This window comes from Rhinopithecus bieti, unplaced genomic scaffold (assembly GCF_001698545.2).
Source record: "Rhinopithecus bieti isolate Rb0 unplaced genomic scaffold, ASM169854v2 scaffold_42745, whole genome shotgun sequence".
Taxonomy (NCBI): Eukaryota; Metazoa; Chordata; class Mammalia; order Primates; family Cercopithecidae; genus Rhinopithecus; species Rhinopithecus bieti.
In genome coordinates, this window is record NW_016819184.1 from 4,075,000 (window position 1) to 4,097,441 (window position 22,442).

The 22,442-nt window shown below is 41.1% G+C and overlaps 1 protein-coding gene and 1 long non-coding RNA gene across 2 annotated transcripts in view; one reads left to right on the forward strand and one right to left on the reverse strand.

Annotated features, from left to right (window-relative positions):
• Positions 1 to 12,286, reverse strand: part of EDRF1 (erythroid differentiation regulatory factor 1) — a 45,961-nt gene extending 33,675 nt beyond the window's left edge. The window contains 9 exon segments of the mRNA XM_017858637.1: positions 1,192 to 1,303; positions 2,106 to 2,227; positions 2,465 to 2,566; positions 5,958 to 6,114; positions 6,352 to 6,476; positions 7,879 to 8,004; positions 8,666 to 8,732; positions 10,374 to 10,582; positions 11,880 to 12,286. Coding sequence (XP_017714126.1) covers positions 1,192 to 1,303; positions 2,106 to 2,227; positions 2,465 to 2,566; positions 5,958 to 6,114; positions 6,352 to 6,476; positions 7,879 to 8,004; positions 8,666 to 8,732; positions 10,374 to 10,582; positions 11,880 to 11,987 — 1,128 coding nt within the window. The 5' untranslated portion in view covers positions 11,988 to 12,286.
• Positions 12,287 to 18,745: 6,459 nt separating this feature from the next.
• Positions 18,746 to 21,060, forward strand: LOC108519560 (uncharacterized). Its single transcript, XR_001882659.1, has 3 exons — positions 18,746 to 18,787; positions 18,980 to 19,233; positions 20,544 to 21,060. It is a non-coding gene; the product is annotated as an uncharacterized LOC108519560 (long non-coding RNA).
• Positions 21,061 to 22,442: the final 1,382 nt, after the last annotated feature.

A 22,442-nucleotide genomic window follows, 5' to 3' on the forward strand; every position in this document is an offset into this window, starting at 1 on the left:
CCAGATTACCAACTGAACCAAGTCCATACTCCTTAGCTCAACATTTAAGATCTCCATCATTTGATCATGACTTTTCCAACCTTATTTGCAGCTATTCTGCTACCTAAATCCTGTGTTCCCTAGCTGGATTTATTATCAATCCTTTCATGTATTTACACTAGACTTTTAAAATCCAGCTCTTATTTTTTGAGATACTACCTATTATTCAGGACTCAGTGAAGATGCCCCTTCTTCCACAAAGTCTTTCTTCCAATGTTAGTGCTCAGCCCCTTCTCTGATGATCTAGACGTCTGTGTGTGTTATTACACTTCTCATTCTTATCTGTCTCCTACTGTTTTCTCTGCATATTATTTCCCATTAGATTATCTCTTTCTGAGTAACAACCAAGCTTATTCTTTGTTTTCCTTCAACCATTATTGTTTAAATTCTAAATTTTTTATTTTTTGAGACGGGGTCTTGCTCTGTCACTCATACTGGAGTACAGAGGCACGATCATAACTCACTGCAGCCTCAAATTCCTGGGCTCCAGTGATCCTTCTGCTTCAAGCCCCCAAGTAGCTGGGACTACAGACAAGCACCACCATGCCCAGCTAAGCGTGTGGGGTTTTTTTCTACAGTTAGGGTCTTGCTACATTGCCCAGGTTGATCTTGAACTCTCAGCTTCAAGTGATCCTCCTGCCTCAGTCTCCTGAGTAGCCTGGGATTACATGCATGAGCCAACATGCCTGGCCTCCCCCAACACTTATAATGGGGATACATGTCTTCTAAATAGATTATGCTGAATAAGAATTTGCTATATAAGCTATCTACCATACACAATTTTTACAAGATCTTTCCCTAAAATTTTGCATGTACTGAGTAGATATTTACATAATGAAGAAACGCCTCCATTGTATAGACACTTTCAGTTAATTATTAATGAGTGCTTGGCATTAAAATTAGACTTCTATGGCTACAAATGCAGTTTTCATACATTTATGAACTTCCTCCAAATTACCTGTAAAATTATACTTCTAAAACATCTAGAATTCTGTTATCACCAACTTAAATGTACACTCAAATTCAGTTTATTCACAGCTATCTTCCCTGCCAAAAATGTACCTTAGTACTTTAAGGCCATAAAGACTTTGGTGAGGAACTCTCTGTACCAATTTGCATTTGAGAGATTACAAAAATCACACTGTATCTTACCTGTACAATTCCGTTTACATGAAAACACATCACAAGTTCTGGTACATTGCATATCAAGTTGTCCAACCAATAGTCAATTCCAGTTAGCACATTAATTGGTTTGTTGTTATCCCTAAAAATATACATTTCTAGCGTTATTTGGTTTAATTAAGGAAATGAATCATCTGAAAGTTATTTCACCATTTAAGTATTTTAAGCTGTCCTCTCTAGATAGAAAATGCCATCTATGCTTTCTTTTCTGATAAGATATGCACATGCAGCCCAGTGGTTGTGCTATATTTAACAAATTTCCAAAAGCTTGCTTGTATTTCCAACTGACACTGTTAAGTTTTCAGTAAGAATAGAAGATAATATGATAGGAAAGGACTGTGAGCCTACTGCCTGCTCCTCACACAACTTGAGAAAGACTGAATACCATACAAGACCATGCTTAGGTTAGAATTCGCATTGGCTAATGTCAACAAATACATGTGGAACATTAAGCAAAATGCTCACAAGTAGTTAGTAGGAAGCTCTCTAACTAATTAAATAAACTGTCTTGAATATTCTCACAAGTTGTAGATTCAGACCTAAGACTAGTTCAGTCCAACAAACCTCTGGCTCTATTCAATGAGGTCTAGAATGAAGACTCAGCTACAGGCCTGCCTTTGAGCATTTGTTGATTATAGTTCCTTCCTTAATGTGGCCATTTCAACTGGCAGGGGAAGGAGGGAGGTGAAAAAACTTAGAGAAAGAGGAAGATGCCCAAACAGATGGAACACTGATTCTTTCTGAGACAAGAGTCTTGTTCTTTCGCCTAGGCTGGAGTACAGTAGCATGATCTTGGCTCACTGCAACCTCAGCCTGATGGAACAGATTCTAAAGGAAGAAGTTAAATACCGTAAACTTGAGAAGGGGTACGATGTTTGGTTTACCTGAGACGTAAGCTGACTGCTGGGTATCTGCCTCCTCCAAATATGGGCATGTTGGAGCCAACCAACATATGGATATCTTCAAACGTCCAAAGAATATTCCGAACGAAATCATTTTTAAGACCCTGTGATTTAAAACAGGAAAGATTATAATAAACAGTCAATCTGTAATTTCCCCCTGTGATCCATAAAAAAGACAAAGAAGACAAAGTCAGGCCCCAGAGCTAAGATCACAAAGATGCTTAGAAAGCAATTTCAGGATCGAGTGGAGTTTTTCCCTATCAATTTCGACTTAGACTAGTTTTGAAATGACGAAGTAGACTGGGGATTGGCTGTCACCGTGGACACCATGGAAAGCATACCTGACTGTGCTCCCCGTCATTGAATAAAGTAGTCAGGTTTTGTTCTTTGGGTGCTGAGGCCACATGCCCCACTATGTATGAGGGTTCAAGAGGCTCACTTCCCTGTGAAAAGTGCAAGGATAAGGAGTGATTCTGCTGTCAACATTTCTTAAAATTGACCCACTGTTGAAGAGTATCACCTAAATATTCAAAGCACACATTTCAAATCTACCATTGTGAATTAGGCCAATACAAATAATAACACTCCTCACTGGGTGGCCTGCTCTGGCTAGTGATCACAGCTACCATAAGAAGCGAATCACATTTAGATCTCACTCAAGTGAGACAGATTAAAGATTATTCTAAACGTCCAAAGTTTTTCATTTTTCTCCTTTTTTGTGTATCTGATTACCACTGCTCTTTCAGCCTACTCCATCTGTATTGAATTTAAAAATTCTAAGGAACTGGCCAGGCACGATGGCATGTGCTTGTAGTCCAAGCTACTTAGGAGGTCAACATGGGAGGACTGCTTAAGCCCAGGAGTTCAAATCCAGCCTGGGCAACATAGTGAGACTCTGTCTCTTAAAAAAAAGAAATCCTACTCAGCCACAGTTTGAGATACTCATTATCTTAACAGTCTCCAGTTTAGCATTTCCTGATGTGTGTTTCACAGAACACTAGCTCCTGGGAAACTGAATGAAAATTTTCCAGCGTCAGGTTTGAAAGATGACATTTACCAAGTATTCACTTTCGTGGAGTAACAATATTTATTGCTATTAAAACAATAAATATATAATAAGCAATCCTGCAATAGAAAAATCTACTTTGCCTTTGTAAAACCAATGTTTCCCAAATTTATTTAATCTCAGAACACTTTTGTTCTTAAGATATTCTCTGGAATACAGTTTTTTTTTTTTTTTTTTTGAGAGAGAGTTGCCCAGGCTGGAGTGCAGTGACGCGATCTCAGCTCACTGCAAACTCCACCTCCCAGGTTCAAGCAATTCTCCTACCTCAGCCTCCCGAGTAGCTGGGATTACAGGCATGTGCCATCATGCCCAGCTAATTTTTTTTTTTTTAGTAGAGATGGGGTTTTGCCGTGTTGGCCAGGCTGGTCTCAAACTCCTGGCCTCAAGTGATCCGCCCACCTTGGCCTCCCAAAGTGTTGGGATTACAGGCGTGAGCCACTGCGCCCGGTCTNAGAGAGAGTTGCCCAGGCTGGAGGGCAGTGACGCGATCTCAGCTTCCTGCAAACTACACCTCCCAGGTTCAAGCAATTCTCCTACCTCAGCCTCCCGAGTAGCTGGGATTACAGGCATGTGCCATCATGCCCAGCTAATTTTTTTTTTTTTAGTAGAGATGGGGTTTTGCCGTGTTGGCCAGGCTGGTCTCAAACTCCTGGCCTCAAGTGATCCGCCCACCTTGGCCTCCCAAAGTGTTGGGATTACAGGCGTGAGCCACTGCGCCCGGTCTGGAATACATTTTAGAATATACTTAGAAAGTGGGCCCTTTGACACTGGGTAAACTCAGCCTACCACTCAATTTTCCAGCCATTAGGAAAGTAGTACTGCCATTAAGAAATACTACTTTAAGCTTCTAATGTCAGTGCCTCAACAGAGCCCAAGACAGGCATGTGTGCGCTGCTTATTCCACAAACGTCTGTCTTACTTGTTATCTGTGTGTGCCAACAGGCTTGGCACCTGCCTGGGAAGCGTGTGTGACTACAAGCACAGGTGGCTCTCTAGCACTTCCACTGTGCCTTGTCTTCTCCCTCAGGAGTCCTAAGAAAACTTTAAACTCTTTTTTATTTTATTATTTGTTTACACAGACAAGTTAACAATTCATGAACTGATTCGCAAAACATAGTTTGCCAGGCAGTTGCTTTAGTCAGAGTATGAGCCCTAGGTTACAATGTTCTCAATAAATGTCTGGCTCTAAGGCCATCCCACAGTCACCTATTTAACCTCTGTAACTGCTCAACAAAGATCTCAAACCAGCAGTTTTAGTTTTTGGAACAAGAATTTGTGCAGCGATACCTTGCAAATATAAACCTCTAAAGCTGAAATTTAGGCAGTATAATATAAGAAAAATACTCTGTAAGAGACTCTTATGGCAGGCTAGCTCTGCCTAGGGATACACCACTGCTACGATGATCTGACTGCTAGTAGGGCCTTGCTAACTGTGTGTGGAGTACACAGACACAATGGGGTACTGCTGGAGGAACAGGCCTCTGCAGGCAGAAAGATCGTTTATGCCCTAGCCTGAGAGTTTCGCCAGCTGTATGACCATGTGAAACATCTTTTGATGAGCTTTAGTTTACTTATTTGTACAATATGCAGCTCCAAGAATGAAAAAAAAAAATTTGTACAAACATACATACAAAGTACATGGCATAAGAGCTATTCAATAAATGCCAGTTTGCTTCCTCCACACATAAGTCTACAGATAACCAAGTCTCCAAAAGTTTTCACAGTAATTTCTAAACAAGGTAAAGACAGAATAACACTGGGAGATGGGTGAGATGGGTAACAGGAGGGTAGTATTTGTATTATGTAGTCTTTTCTCCCTTCTGAATCACAGAACATCTCTACTTCTTGGTTGTTACCACTATGTGACTTGCATATTAATTACTTCCTTCCTTTTCCTTACATTTTTCTCACTTTTGAAAAAAGTTCGAACTCATTATGGAGTTTAATGGAATGCTTTCTCTATTTTAAACCTACTGAAACTAAACTCGAGTTAAATGTATTTGCTCCCTGTAATTTGTGAAGATTGAAACAATCTGATTGAATAGTGCTCAATATGTGGGAACACACAGCAAGAGGGAAGACGTAATTTATCAAGTTACAGATCTTATTATCCATTTATCCATCTATTTTCCTGAAAATAGACATGCCACAATCTACATCTATAGCCTTATTTTATTCTTTGATAGATACAATAAGCACAAAAATAAACAAGCAATAAGAAAAAACAAGGATGTAAGAGATAAAAAGGACAACCCAGTCCATTCTCTTTTCTAAAAGTTTTATAACATGAATGTGGACTAAATTTCAGGAATTTTATCTGGAAAATCTTAAAGGGATATTTTAGGCCTAACAATCTGACTAAAAGTTATGAAAAAGGTTAGAACTTAAATTACAAACAGGCCTCTGAATCTCTATATTTTATAGGTATTTCCTACATATCTAAAGTTAAAAATATACTATATCTCTATATAACACTCACCACTTTAGGGAGATAATCAGTATTAATAAACGTATCAATAAACTATTATAAAATATTTTGATTTAATAAAAAAGTCTGATCTACCCACTTATAATAGCTCTTGTAAATTCTATTGTGAAAAACTAGAAAGTGTTTCTCCCACTCCATAAACTGATAGAAGTCTTTTTTCCCTCATTACATAAGCTGACAGAATATTTCTTATTCCTGTTCTTTTTTTTTTTCTAACAAGATGTTAAAAAAGGTTTTGTCTTTCTAAGGGAGTTTCTAGAATTAGCATTTAAGTACTAACCTGACTGGAAGCACTGGGATCTTCAGAAACTGAAGAAGGCATTTCGAAGGGAGCGGGCCATGAAGCCCCTTCCGAATCATTTGTCTGATCTGAACTGGACGATTCCTGCTGTTCTGCGGTAGATGAGACAGGCTGAGCGGCTCCATCACCATTGATACTGGCCAAACCAGAAATAAAAAAGGATCACTGTTACTAAAGTTAACTTTATGCAACAATCTACCCGTTTATAAAAACTACAATCTGTAATTAAGTATACATCTTGTAAAAAAGAAATATGAAACAAATGTTAACAGTATCATAGGGGCCAAACTTAAATTATTACTTGTATAAGCTTCAAACTAAATTTTAGATCAGAATTCCCTTTTTCTCTTTAGAGAAATAAGTAGCCGAGTACCTGTAATATAAGAACTTGGAAAGAATTGCCTTTTGATACCAGTGCTCCTTGCTCTTTTTCTTCCTCTGCCACTTCTGATCAATTAGTCTTTGATAAAACTCTTTCAACCATGTCCAGTCACCAGTCTGGATAACATGAGATACATATTATTAATATAACACACATAGTCGAAAAAATGTTCCTTAGTACCATCTTACAGAAAAGACTCCTTTTATTTTTTGAATATGGTTTCATAAACACAAATTCATTAAAATCTTATCTTTCTGGGTCAACGCATACTACATTTCTTTTGTTCGTTTCCTAAAGGAAACCCATCTTCCTCCTCTCCTAACAGGCTGGGAGAGGTGAGTCTTCTCTATAACATGCTCTTTAGCAGCTGGAGTAAGTCCCACTTTGCACACTATATTGAAATGATCTGTGAGTTTCTAACCCCAAACAATGAACTGCTAAGGAGCAAGGCCTGTGATTTGTTCACTGTCACATCCCAGCGCCTAGGCTCATACTCACATGATGAACTAAACTGTGGTCTTTTCAAAGGAAAAAAACACTTATTTTAAATGTCCTTTAAATCACCATAACTTAATTTTCTTTATCAAAGCACTGTAGGAATATTCTTTAAAGACTGACTATGAAGTATTTCTTGCCAGCCCAAGAAAAGTACAGATATGGAGGGTAATCCTCGAGAAACTGCAACAATGTTATGTTTTTCAAAAGTATCCATTCTCAACATGTGGGAAAAACAGTCCTTACCAACATACAATTTGAGAATCTAAGCTAAAGAGCATCAATTAATTCTAATAACTACAGCCATGTCTCATTTAACAATGGGGATATATTCTGAGCAACACATCATTAGGTCATTTTGTCCTGGTGTGAACATCACAGAGTGTTACTTACAGAAACCTGGATGGCACAGCCTACTCTGTACCTAGGTCATATGGTATAGCCTATTGTTCCCAGGCTACAAATCTGTACATGTGACTGTACTGAATATCAAAGGCAATGGTAACACAGTGGTATATATTTATGTATCTAAACATTGCAAATACAGTAAAAATACAGTATATTATAATCTTATGGGACCACCGTTATATGCAGTCCATCGCTGACTGAAACGTCATTATGGGCACATGACTGTATTTATTCAGAGGAACAGCTTCTAATATTTTGCACATTTTCCAGTAGCCATGTTTCATGAGAATCTGTTTAAGGGATTAAAGGATTTTTAAAAATATTAAACTAGTCCCTTAAATTTCACAGATTTTTCACAACTTTCTTCATTGGCTTCATCTTTTTTCTTGTAAGAAAGAATCTGGCTGTTAGAATCAATAAAATAATTTTCTTCACCATTCTCATTCTCTTCTTTTTTCTTCATTCAAGCTTTTCTATCTTCAGCGAAACTTTCAATTTCTCGATAGTTGAAGTACTCAACTACATTTTCACTTTGGCCATTCTCTGAAACAAAATCATATTTCTAGTGCTCTGAAGCTGTCAATGTTTTGCTGCATTTTTTCACAAAAGCATTACCTGAGATGATCTCATAAAGAGTTCTTGAATATCTAGCTCATCTAGTAAGAGAGTCCTTCCTATGCGGTGTACTGCCATGCTCACGTGCGACTTGCTGTAGGGAATTTTCAGGAGTTTTTTTATGTTCTTAAAAAATTAAGAGAAAAAAATAGTTGAGAAAGACTGTTTTAGTGTGATTTGGAATCTTTTAAATTTTAGCTTTATTCAGCATAAATAAACCTTATTTCCTTAAGGTTATACAAACAGAACTTTAAACAAAGAGCTACACTCAAACACACAGAGAATGGAGTGTTCAAACCAGAATCATGTAGACTTTATGAGTCACACTAAGTGACAGTCAAACATTTATTTTTACATGATAGGATTTCTGAAAGTTAAGGGTGGATACGTCACACTGTTATGCTGACTCAGGCTTCTAGCATATCAGATAAAAGCCAATAACGATCAATAGATTTTACTAGAAATATCATCTGTAACTCAATTGGTAACATATACAGAATAATCCCAAACACTATAATCAGTTTCAATTACTATCATTAAAATATAACCATCAGTATTATTACCACTGCCAGCGTTTGGGGATTATTCCTTCCTCTTTAAATAAAAATGTGGTAAACAATGATACTTTAATAACAAAAAAGATATTCAGTAATCAGATAAGTTTTACCTTATTTCATCACTAATTTCTCAAGACTTGCAAATTTATATCATGCAAAACACAGCATGATGTAAAACACCTATCACAAAACACCCCCAAAATTACATTAGGCGACAAAATAACACTCACTTCAGAGTCAGAGACAACATCCACATCATTTCCCACTGAATCAATAAAGTCATATGCCATGCCAAAGCTACCAAAGAGAAAAAAGGACACTGGTTATAAGGTCATGCTCATAATCATGCAAGTAGAGTTTAATAACAATACTGTAGTTCATTGCTTCTAGGATACACATTTTCCACATTTTAACAACTCTGAAACCAGGATGTGTATCACCATCACAGCTGGCAAGTTTTTTCTTCTTAGTGGCACTAAAATCATGCTGTGTCAGAAAGTCAATGGCATCTTAGATTTGATAAGACATGGTAATAATCATTAGACGCATCCAGTAGGAAATATTTCGAATAAAAACAATTATTTTATTTTTGTAATCACAAAACCCAAAGTCTCCAAGGGAAAATAGTTCAAAACTTTATTCTTTTAGGCGGAGAGATAAAACAGAAACATGTATCAGGATTTTACTTTCTGAGATTGTATTTCTAGTGATATACAATACCTCTTTTAAAAAATATACATGAAAAAAATGCACCTGACACCAATTCAGCCACAAAAGGAAATGGAAAAAAACTGTTAATTGAGCAGCCAACTGATGCCACGTACCACCTGAGGCACATCTATAGTCTACAAGCCTGAAAGGTACCCAACATCGCCAATTACTAAACGGCAGAGTGAGGACACTTACCAAGGACTACCTAACGGCAAAGCATGCTTTGAGATTTACTGTATGCTTGAGTCAAATTATTTCGCCCTTCTCAGCTTCCATTTTCTCAGGTGCAAAATAATTAACAGTGCCTATCTCAAAGAGTTGTTGTGAGAATTAAATGAGATAAACATATAAAATACTTGGCACAGCATTTGTATAGAGTTAATATCATTATTCAAATTTCCTCGCAACATTTAATTATGTTGACAAATCATCATTAAACCATTCTTTTAAAAAATGATATTTGGGATATTCCCAATCTTTTGCTCCTATAAATGATGCTACACACAAACAGTATTTTTGCAAATATAACTTTTATTTTCTGAGGCTTTAGGATAATTTCCAAACTACCAGCTCATAAAGCATTAGTGTATTTGTGCCCCTTACTACAAGTTACATGGAAATATTTTAGATTGAGAGGCTGACAAGGGGGAAGAAGAAAAGAGAACCCCACACATTAAATGGCCTACAATAAGGACATTAGTACATTTTTCTCTGTAGGACCTCAGGCTACTCTCTCAACTTTAAATACCATCAGCACAATTTCTGGTGCCAAAGTCAAGGTGTAGGTCACCCAACATGCTGGGTTTTTAAATCTGGCTTTTCCAGATCAACCTGCCACCATTTAATGAAAAACTCCACAGGAAAGATGAAGCAATGTTCAAGGTTTTCCTCCTCATGCACCAAGCTGATCCTTTGTATTCATATATTCAAAAGGTATGCAAATTGGCTAAAATAAAAGGGCTGATTGAACTCTGGCGGTCAAAACTCATCTTTGCTAATAATGTGATGCAGACTTGAAAGAAGCATATGCAATTGATATTGTATGTACATCTTCATATTGTAACATCATCTATTATCAGAATAAAAAGCCTTTGAAAATCAAATGTGATCTTTCTCTAAAGAGAAATCTCGACAAGTTAATGGGCATTACAAACTGAATTTAAAAGCAAATAAGAGTTTTAAGTGAGGGTGAAGGGGCAGGTAAAAATGCCACTGATTAATATTTACCTTGAAAATGGCTTGCTTTTCTTGCTGTTGCCAAGAATGGTAGTTCCTGCCGGCCCTAGTTTGGCACTCTCTCGTAACCAGTTGGCAGGTGGGAGTTTCAAGTCTGTTTTCTCTTCAAGGCGTGCAAATGCTGTTCGAAGAGGGGCAGAAGAGTATTTCACCACAGCTCGGCTCTTCACTTCATTGCCTCCAAGAAATAAAGCTGATCCCTAATTAACACATTGGGTGAAACTTTAATGAAAATTACTAGGAACGAAAAATCTCACCTTCATAAAAAAGAAAACAAGAACCTGTCACACCAGGCTTCACAAGGAACGTATGCCACATGTTACTAACAGCACTTAATAAATTTGAGCATAAATGCTAACATTTATTTAGTTCTTTTATACCAACTTCAAAGAAAAAAGATGAGTCAAGGAGTATGATGGTCATGGTTATCAGCTAGAAAATGGACCACCTACTCTACCTTTTAAAATTTATTCATATAATGTGGAGAAGCAGAAACCAAGGAGACTCAATGGTAACACGTTAACTAAATGCAAACTTCAATAAAGCCTATTTTCAGTATCAAAGATGTATTTTAATTCTTTTTTCTTTTAATTTTTGAGACGTAGTCTCGCTTTGTCGCCCAGGCTGGAGTGCAGTGGAGCAATCATGGCTCACTGCAACCTCGGCTTCCGGAGTTTAAGCCATTCTCCTGCCTCAGCCTCCCTAGTAGCTGGAATTACAAGCATGCACTACCACGCCTGGCTAATTTTTGTATTTTTAGTAGAGACGGGGTTTTGCCATGTTGGCCAAGCTGGTCTCCAACTCCCCGACCTCAGGTGATCCACCCGCCTCGGCCTCCCAAAGTGCTGAGATTACAGGCGTGAGCCACCGCGCCGGGCCAAAGATGTATTTTAATTTTAATAACACATCATTCATAAAGTAGTGTGGTAGAATATTTGGGCCTTTTTTTTTTTGTTTTAATGCAAATATTTAGTAATTGATGCATCGGTTCATGCATGTATGCATGGTTCAAATACTCCTGAGTCTCTAACTTCATAGCAAGGCATTGGGGGTTCGTTCCTCACAACCTGCACTTGCACACTCCCAAAGCAAGTTCAGTGTCTGGGTTCAATATTCTAACCTTTCATGCAGTCCCTTTTCTGCCTGGCAAACATTTTACATCTTTTGTGAATTAGTTCGGTCTCATTCTCGGCGAGTCACTGCCTGGCACCGTTTCTTCCCTCCTGCTTTGCACGACTGTGCCACGTTTTGGAACGACATATTTACAAAAACGCTCCTTGAGAGCAGAGATCGTATCTAACTCACCTGTCGGCTACCAGGACTGCTTTTAATACGAATACCTGCTGAAAGGAACACGGACTTCCACTCCCTGTTTTGGGGGTGTCAGGTAAACATGGAGAAGCCTCCAGAATCTGCCGGGAACCGTGGCATCCCTCCCCGGTGGAGCGGATCCTCGGCTCCGCATCCCTGGCAGGTGCCACTCCGCGGAGGACTCACCTGTGCAGAAGGTTCCTCGGATTCTCCCTGGGACAGGAGGCTGAGCCCTCCTCGAGCGGCGGCTCCGGCCGGCGGACCCTCGGCTCCGGCCTCCTTGGGATCCCCCATCACTTCAATCCAGGTCAGGCGAGACGAAGGGGGAGCACAGCAGCAGCAACAGCCAACCGGGGCCAAAACAGGGCAAGCGCCAGAGACGCTCAGCGGACCGCACTTCCGGTCTCTGCCAGGAAGAAGTAGCTGTGACTCGCCATTAAATCTCGCGATCTTTGTCCCATAGGCCCGGCCCCGCCTCCCGCTGCGGGTGCCACCTTCGCGGCCAGGGCGGGAATTGTAGTGCGCCTGCGCTTGTCCGAACCTCTTCGGGAGACTGCTTCTCGCGGTATCTGACTCCTAGATTCCGCCCTCTGCACGCAGCTCGCGGTATCTGACGCTCAGGCTCCGCCCCCTGCACGTCTTTGTTGGCAAACAGTTCTGGGGGTGGTGTGAGCTTGCCGGTGGTCTCCGCGTGGGAGGGGACGTGCAGCCGTCTGCGCTACCGTTGGCTCCGGTTACGTGAATTAGTGAGGGCTTCGCACTTCTTCCCCAGGCTTCAGTGTCACCTCTTTTCACGCGGGCACCCCGAGGGCCCGGACTGGAAAAGCGAGCCAGCCATCACAAGACTGGGCGCCCCTGCCCGCCTCTTAGTGCCCGTGTGGCCCCATCCTGGGTGTGGGAGCGGCGGGGTTTCCGGGAGGACGCTGGGACGCGCGGACGAGGCCCTCCCGGTTTAGGGAATGGGTGGCTTTCGGAGGCTCCTGGGGGCCCGGTATGCGCGCTGCTTGCAGGGCGTCCAAGGCGGTGCAGGAACCCTGCGACGCTGCACCTGGGGCCTCATACCGCGTATGTTTCCATTCGGGCGCTCTGGGTGGGCCTGAGGCTCGCCTTTTCTCACAGGTTACCAGGGGGTTCCTTTGAGTAGCCAGGAGGTGGAGAAATAGCCCGGGCCGTTTGCAAGCTTTGAAGGTCCAGGCTCTCTTACTTTCCCACTCTTCAATGTCATCTCAAACTGTCAAACGCAGCCACATCCATCATACATGTTTTGTAGTAAAAGTGTTTTGTTGTGCCGTAAGATACAGAAAGTGTTTTTAAGAATTAACTTGGCTCCTGCAGTTTGGCTGTCTCAATTTGTAATTCACATTTGGCTCCGATAACTCACTGTCCTGTCCGTTTTCAGGAATGCTCCTGATGAGCAAGCATTCAACTCACAAATTGCTTTCAAAGATAACAAAACAATTTTATGAAATTTAACAGGCCGGGCTCGGTGACTCACGGCTGTAATCCCTGCACTTTGGGAGGCCAAGGTGGTCAGATCGAGACTGCCTGACCAACAGGGTGAAACCCCATCTCTACTAAAAATACAAAAATTAGCCAGGTGTGGTGGTGGGCGCCTGTAATCCCAGCTACTAGGGAGGCTGAGGCAGGGAGGCTTGAACCCGGGAGGCGGAGCTTGCAGTGAGCTGAGATTGTGCCACTACACTCCAGCCTGGGAGACACAGCAAGACTCCGTCTCAAAAAAAAAAAAAAAAAAAAGCCAATGTGCAATATGATCTTAATTTTAAGAAGTCTCCATTTCTGTATCTGTGTCCACAAAAACAGATCTGAGTCGTAAAATGAAGTGATTTAAATTTATTCTTTAATATTTTCTTTTCCTATTTTTATTTCTGATTATTATAATACGTAATTTTGTTAAGCTTTTACACACATACACAATTCAGCTTGTGGTAATCTTTAAATTCTGTTGTTTTATTGTATAATTCTATCTTTGTAAGAAAGAAATAGCAGTGATTCTTTTCTCAGGATTCAAATATTTTGCATGCTTCTTGAGAAGTGCCTAGACACGTGTTGATGATGCTTAGTGGGAAAATGTGCTGAAATAGCCCGTGAAAAGACAAAGTATGAAACAGAACCAGGAACTCAGCACAGAAAAAGAGGTTGGCAGCACACAGAGGATAATGGGAGCTCTAAGGGTGACCAGGGACCCTTGGGACTGACTGTGGACGAAAGCCTGAGTCAGAGCTGGGTCTCCAGCAGCCACACACAGGACCAGGATTACAGTACTGTAATTTAGTTCGTAAAGGAGCAAGATTGCTGGGGGCTGGAGCAATTGGGCACATCTGGGTTACATAAAATTTATATATGCCTCTTGCTCTAAGAGCTTATTAATTTTTTCTTTTTCCCTAGTCAGACACTTTTACATGCTGCTGGAGCTCATAGTGGTCAGGAAAATTTTAAAATAAGTGAGAAACCCACTTTTACATGGTGTAGTGTTTTTTAAAAGTTATTGTCACTTTTAATATAGGAGGTTGAAATTTTTGTGGGAAAACACGGAGTTTAAGTCATTACTCTTAGAATTTCAAGTTTTCAGACACTAATTGATTTTCATTTTCATATTGTACCAGTGTCTGCCTGTTTCCTCCATCCCTGTCCTCCTGCCCCAGGGCCCCACTTGGGATGTACCCCATCATCCGTGACCTGCTCTGCCTTGTCTGTGTAGTTATCCTGGCTCTTGTAACTACCCATGGCTCTCAGGTGTTTACCTGCCTCTTCAGTGCCTGATGCTCTAGCTACTAAGAGTATTTGTGGAATGAATGAGCAGCGTGCCTGTTTACTGCTCCAGCTACTTGTTCCATAGCTCCACGTTTGCTGGTGCTTTCCTCTGCCTAAAATACCTTTTCCTTCCTCACCTGGCTTCTCTCCTAACACCTCCGCCTCCTTACCCCTCAGGGTTCCTTCCTTTGTTCCAGTCACTTGTATTGCTTTATCCTGCACTTGTCACATTATAGAAAAATTACCTGTTTGTATCTGCCTCCCTTCCCGACTGTGAGCTCCTCAAAGGCTGGTGTCCCGTCTGATCACTGACACCAGGCACAGCACAAGCCGACAGAACTGTTTCAGCCCTTAGGCAACAGAGGGAAAATGACTGGGGCTGACAGGCTTTTAAAATGCTCATCAGAATGTTTGAGACATAAAAACAATATTGTTGGCTTCAAAATATTTTTTTAATCTGCAAAATCAAAGCTAAAAATGTTTAATGAAGTAGCTCTGAAATACTGCAATGTCAATGTCATTAATTATTAAAGGTCATATTGACATACAGTTTGTTCCATTCTAAAACAGTTTGTAGATAGGCTTTCTCAGTTAGCAAAAATCCTCCCAGCAGGCAGTGATTTCTGAGAAATCCCAGTCATTTGTAAATTCATGTAGTTATTTGTATAGTTTCCAAAACGTTATAGCAAGACAACTGTAAATAAGGCAAATGTGGTTGGGGCTCCTGGCAGAAGTACAAGTGGCCAGGACACTCACGGTTCTTATCTAGCCTCACTGACAGAGCATGCCAAACTTGAAAACCTCTCAACTCGGGGACCATTTGGGGAATATGCTTTTCAGTTTGCCATGGGCCCTTCCACAACCTAATGTCTTACCCCTCACCAGCCTCATTTGTTTACTTTCTGGATCTTAGAAAGTTCTGAATTTCTGACTCCTGATCCTAGACTTTTAGAGCTGAAAGAGATTTGAGGTCGTCTGAGCCAATCTCTTGCCTCTTGAGAGCAGTGCAGTCCAGAAAGGAGAATAGGATCGACTTGTTGAACATCATACAAAGGTAGTTACAAAGTTAGGACTAGTACCCAGGTCTCCTACCTTAGCTTTCTAAAAAGTCAAATAGTAGACATAGGCCAGTGGAATTTGAAGTTGTCTCATAAACACCTGAGCAACTTATTAAGCAAACAGATCCTCTAGCCACCTCCAGAATCTAGTATCTCTGGGGTAGTGCTGATTAGTCTACATTTTTAGTGCAATTGTTAAGTTTCTGACAACCTTGCCCTGTAGATTGTACCTTTGGACAGTGGTCTCCAAAGACAATCCCCTGAAGTGCAGGGAGACTAACTTTTTTTTTTTAATCTGGAAAGGCAAAATTAAGCTTTACTAATATGTAATATACAGATTGACACAGGTGCCCTTCCTTGGGCCATGTTGAGCTGGTCAAATAAGATTGGGTTATACTGACAAAACAAATGATCCCCAAGTGTCGGTGGCTTATAGCTGGGTTAGCCAGAGAAAGAACAGGATGCAAAGTTAAATCTGAATTTCAGATAAACAGTGAAAAAATTTTGGGGATGAGAATGTCCCAAATATTTAGCATAAGTATGTCCCATCTGATGAAGCAGCGTCAATCTGGAGCATTGCCAGTTGCAGTAGCAGAGGGACAAAAAGAGATCAGTGCATTGCAGACTAGCTCCAAAAGCTTTTGGTCAGAAGTGGCAAACATCACTGCCATTCACTTTTTTTGGCCAAATAAATCATACGGCCAAGCCAAGCATACATATGGCAGGGGAGACTGGACCCTAAGGAAGGATGTTGGTTATCCATGACCATTATGCAGTCTACCACAGGCATATATGGTGGCTTGGATAGGCTATTGGATGCCATTCACAAGGTCAAAGTTGGTGAAAAAGCAAAGCCTTTTGCAGAATCTTTTCAGAGTTTTGTGATGAGGGATGTCTTAGTCTGTTTTGTGTCATGATAACAGAATACCTAAGATTGGGTAATTTATTTTTAGAAAAGGTTGATTTAGTTCATGGTTCTGCAGGCTGGGCAGTTGAAGCACATGGCTCTGGCTTCTGGTGAGAGGTTTCAGGCTGTGTCATAATATGGCAGAGAAGATCAGTGGGTAAGTGGACATGTGTGAAGAGAGGCAAAACCAGGTGGGTGTTCTGACTTTATAATAACCCACTCTTGCAAGAACTAACCAATTCCTGAGAGAACTACCACACTGAGATCAAATTTCAACATGAGTTTGGTGGGGACATACATATATCCAGATCACAGCAAGGAGTGACCTTGAAAATCTTGTACCCCACAGAGATCACAGATCATCAGTGGTAAAGCATTCAAAAGAATTGTCAAGCTTGAAAATGAGTTACTATATTTTCTTTTATAAAGAGTGTTCTACATTTTCTCATCTGTGATGACATGTAGCTGTCATTAGGATGATACCCAGGCAAAAGTTTCACAAAAACAAACAGACTGAATCTGTTTCTTCAAAACAAAGGTGATGTTTTAACAATGAGTGGGCCAGGCGGATGGCTCACGCCTGTAATCCCAGCACTTTGGGAGGCCGAGGCGGGCGGATCACAAGGTCAGGAGATCAAGACCATCCTGGCTAACACGGTGAAAACCCTGTCTCTACTAAAAAATACAAAAAAGTACCTGGGTGTGGTGGCAGGCACCTGTAGTCCCAGCTACTTGGGAGGCTGAGGCAGGAGAACGGCGTGAACCCGGGAGGTGGAGCTTGCAGTGAGCAGAGATCCGGCCACTGCACTCCAGCCTGGGCGACAGAGCAAGACTCCGTCTAAAAACGAACAAACAACAACAACAAAAAAGCAATGAGTGGGAAAGTATTTGCTTTTGTTTTTATTTTGACAGAGTTTTGCTCTTGTTGCCCAGGCCAGAGTGCAGTGGCGCCATCTCGGCTCACTGCAACCTCCGCCTCCTGGGTTCAAGCAATTCTCCTGCCATCAGCCTCCTGAGTAGCTGGGATTACAGGTGCCCACCACCATGCCCAGCTAAGTTTTTATATTTTTAGTAGAGACGGGGTTTCACCATGTTGGCCAGGCTGCCCTCAAACTCCTGACCTCAGGTGGTCCACTCACCTCGGCCTCCCAAAGTGCTGAAATTACAGGCATGAGCCACCACGCCCGGCCAGTATTTGGTTTTCAAAAGAATCTTATGGAGAGCATTTTTGAAAGTAGATGTTTAGAAATCTTTCCAACATTATGTGATTTTGTCTCTAAAATGATGTATATTGCTTATAAAAACTCATATCTGCACACTTAACTTAGAAACTGAAATTCCTAACCTCTTTTAGAAATCTTCCAAATGGAGAGGTTGAGTTTTAAATATATTGAGGAATTCTAAGGAGGACAGTGGCATAGTTCTGGCTTACTTAAGGCGTGCGGAGGGAAGAGAGCCAGCAGAGCTCGTCCAGAGGCAGCAAGCCTCATGTGCTCCTCAGCCACACCGTCAGGGGGTTTGAAAAATCTGTCCACACTTAATTGTTTTCTTTGATACTAGTTGTCCTACCCAGAACGCCCAGACTGATCTCTTTATCAGCTGCCAACTGATTTGTTTACCCCAAAAATATGCCTGCAAGATTCACAGTTCCCAGGCTGCCAGCAGGTTTTTCTGTCTCCTATCTGTTATACATCCTGTTTTTAATTTTGTTCCATGACAACAGTCTATTGACCTTTCTTCTTGTACAAGTAAACAAATTGCATATAAAACAACTAACTAAAAATCTCTGAGTTATTCCTTAATACTGTTTAATTGGTTTGTTAAAAAAGGACTGATGGACTTCAAAGAAGACGGAAATTTAACTAATTACATTTCGGTTAAAACCTGTGCATGATTTGTGCCTACAGTTGAAATGAGCAGTTTGATTTAGTAAACCCTGAGACCATGTCATTTTTTCAAGTAGGCTTGCTTATCTTTTGAGATATTTTAAGTGATGACAGCCATTAAAACCACATCTTAAAATAAACTTGACTTGGAAGGAGACCTCAAAATGTTACACCACAAAGTTTTCAACCAAGATTCTCAAAAATAAAGACTATTCAGCAATTTTGCTCTTTTAAAAAATATTAATGAAAATATAACTAATTTTCAGTCAGTAAATTAAAATGTTACATTGTTTTCCACTTGTTTTATGTCCATGTATTAGTGACAGTATATCATTTACAAATAAATATACATTATATTGGGGTTGCATGTTCAGAATTTTTTTTTATTTTAATATTTTTAGAGAGCACCCAAGCTGGACTTGAACTCCTTCCTGGACTTAAGTGATCTTCCTGCCTCAGCCTCCTGAATAGGTAGGACTACAAGTGTGAGTCACTTTGCTCAGCCAGAAATGTGTTTAATAATGGTGAATGATAACAAATGTTTATGGATCATTGCTTCTAAAAAGACTTTATATTAGACACACTGTGGTACCCAAAACCAAATGCTAGCTACTTTTAAGTCAAAATAATTAGCCAGCTAATGATCTATATTTTGCTTTACAGTTTAACTTGACAAGAGTAGAAAAATGTCAAGGTACAAGACAATGCAAAACGTAAGGACAAAGGAGAAAAGCTTCCCCTTTCACCCTCTGAAGGTTTTGCTGAAAATGAGCTGAAAAAGGCAGAGCAACAGGAGAAAAGGCATGCGTTTATTTTAACGTGCATACCATGGGGAACTGCAGAAGAGTAATGACCTAATAACCCAGCAGGGTCCAGATGCCTGTATACCCTCTCTTCATAGGGAAGTGGGGGATGAGGTGGGTAGGAGTAAATGACAAAAGTTCCTCTGAGCTCTGGGGGAGGTGTTGGGAAGAAGAGGGGTGAAGTGTCACCTTGCACAAAGGTTGTCAGTACTGCCTTCAAGAGAATAGATGAGTAGTCTGTCTGGGTGTAGTGACAGCTCCGTCTCTTCTCTTCTTTCCTGGTCATTTGATGAGATTCCTAAAGATGGGAGTTCTTACGACTATTGCCTTTTTTTCTTTTTTTTGGAAAGAAGCTTTGTTAGATAAGAAAATTCCAGAGAGTCAGTCCGGTCCCTCCAGGTGCTTCTAGAAAGAGGATCAGAGAAACAAGGAGATAAGAAAAGTCAGAAAGAGAGCTTGGGTCTAAGGCTTATTTCTAAAACCTTTCGATTTTCAAAGTACTCGACATGCCAAAGCACTATATTTTGGGGAATCATTTTCTGCACCCCAACAAAACCTTAATACACAATTTTTCAGTGTAATAGCAAGACACCCTTGGTTATAGCTATCTGACATTTAATCATTACTGATAATTATTTAATTGCTGCTCTGTAGATTCATAACAAGCAGAGTATTTGAAGTTATTGAAACTATTTCGACTGCATTTGAAGGAGTTTATTTGCTGGACACCTGATGAACTCGAATTCTTTTCCAAGCTCTTAGCATTGACTTTCAGGATACAATGCAAGTGACTGCAAGGGTAGACTGTCTCTGCTAGGTATCCCTTTTGCAACAGAATCGTTCTCAGAGTCTTTGTGAGTTTTCTCCTGAAGCTGATTAATATCCTAAATGAATCCTAGGAAGAGTTTCAAAGTCACTAATGTCTGGTCTTCAGGCATGTGGGTGGCTGGAGCCCAGGCAGTTATTCATGCTGCACGTGCACCTTAAGCTAAGGATGAGAAGGAAAAAATTCTCAAATGAACCTTCCAGTCAATCTGATACAGTCTGCTTGTGAGTTCCCCTCTGCCTTTCCAGTGAAGGGCCTGACCTTTGCAGACCCTACTGAGTCATTTAGCTATTAAACATTTACAAGGAGGCTTCCAATGGAGAGAACAAAAGGACAGCATTGCTTAGTGCAAAACCATCAAGTGTCAAAGCCACCGACTGGACCTTTTTACTAAACATTTCTAGAACATTTATCTTCCCCCGTGCATTGAAGAGAAATATATTTTACTTTCTCAGTGTAATGCAGTCACAAGGCACCCAGTAATAGAATCCATTGCTCGTGAATGTTGGGCAGAATGGTAACTACTGGATGAACCAATGGTGTCATCCACATATGACAATTTTTTACATATTTATTTACATGTTTTTTCTCTCTCTAGGAAGTGGAGCCAGAATCCACAGATGTCATTATCCATCTGCACACTTTGTTTACTACCCAGAAGGCAAGAATATTGCATTTCAAAAGTATCCGGACTTTTGTTCTTTATCACAAATGACTTGGGAAGCTCTGACCACTCATGTTTACCCTGAGTGAAAGTCCCAGTCAAAGCCTTGCTTCCTGGAGAGCTTTGAGATTTTGGTACAAAGGCATTTTATAAGCACAAAGTGGAAAAGCATCATTCATATTCATTTGCTGCTGTGGCATTTCTCCCTGGAATCTTCCTCTTGTCTGTCAACATTAGGCAAAAGGACTGGCCTCATCTACTTTGCAAATATTCTTGTAATGGTCTGGAGGTAGGAAAAGGACACCCAGCACAAGAGTAAGAAGGGAAACTCAAGCTCTTCTGTTGGAGAGTCTCAGGCTTCTTTATCCATAAAACTGATTGGACATAATTGGTGTGGGTTTATGATTTGTTTTGGAAAAACCCGAGTATGAAATCAATACCGTGCTTTGTGCATCTTGGCTGCAATGAATGTTTTTTATGTGATTGCAACTGTTTTTTAGAATGCAACTGTTCTGGGCAGAGGATGGTCTGCACTGGCCTCCACTGCACTGAGAGGCTTGCAGAGTGGAGAAATGTCCACTAACATGGCTTCTGTGAGGTGTGGGCAGCTCTTTTCTTGGTGTGGGGCTCTGTTTGGTGTGATGTAAGAGGTATCGCAGGGCTTTCCTGTCCCAGAAGATCTTAGTGGATGACACCTGTGGGGGTTGCCAGCTGGATTAGGTGAGGCAGAGCACACAGCTCCACCTAACATGTCCCATTCTCATCTGGAATATTCCAGGACATAGGGCACTACCCAAGAGGCAGAGCCTGGAGTGGCATTATACAGGTGAAAGATCTGAGTGCCAGGCCCATATTAATGAGGTGGGTTGGGGTGGTCGAGGTGCTTAGAGAACAGGAGAGCTGCCACAGGAAGAAATGGTACCCACAGGGAGGAAGACCCATGTCTCAGACCCATTCCTTTATACCTCTTCCTGGGACCTCCTCGGAGTCTGCAGATCAGCTGGTGCTTCTCCGTCTCCTGTCGTCTTCAAATCTTTTCATCACAAAAAATGTTCAGTGTAAACGTAAGTAGAGAGAACAGTAAAAGGAACCCCCATGAGCCGTCACCATCACCCACCATCAATAGCCATCAACACGTGGGCCGTCTACGTCCGTCTTCCCTACTTTCATCCCTGCTCCAGATTATTATCACAAGTAGCTCATCCCTGGTTATATTTCATTTAATCCTCTCTGTTGCATTTTTTTCTGGCCATGTTCTTCTGTCTGTCAATCACCGTTTTAAGTCAGTCTGCTGGGTTGGCTAGGAAAAGACATTTCTCAAGAAAGACTTCTAAGTAATTTTGAGGGAAATATTCAGATTGACCAAACAAGGTATGCTTAATTTAGTTCAACAGTTACTTACTGAGTCCGAGGCTCAGTGCTGGATTCAACATATCTGTAAAACATGGTTTCTGGCCTACAGGGTTCAGTGCTCTAGTTCTGGGTGTGGGACGAGGGCCATAGCAAGTATTCACTCCAGAAAGGCAGAATGTGGCCACTGAGAAAGGAAAGGTACAAGGTGTGGTGGAGGTTACAGGGCATGACAAACACACTGGGCTGGGAATAGTGACAGTGGAAAGGATCAGGAAGGGTGGTGAAGCCTTATGCACTGGAGAGACACTTGGAAACCTGGGCAGACAGTGGGACGGTGACGGCAGAACACTTAAGTGTGCAGGTGGGAATGGCAGTGGGGGACAGGCAAGCCTGGCAGCGAGAACACATGGTGCAAGGGGCCCGGTCGGGGATGGACCTGGGGTGGGGGAGGTAGGCAACTGGGGACGGACCTGGGGTGGG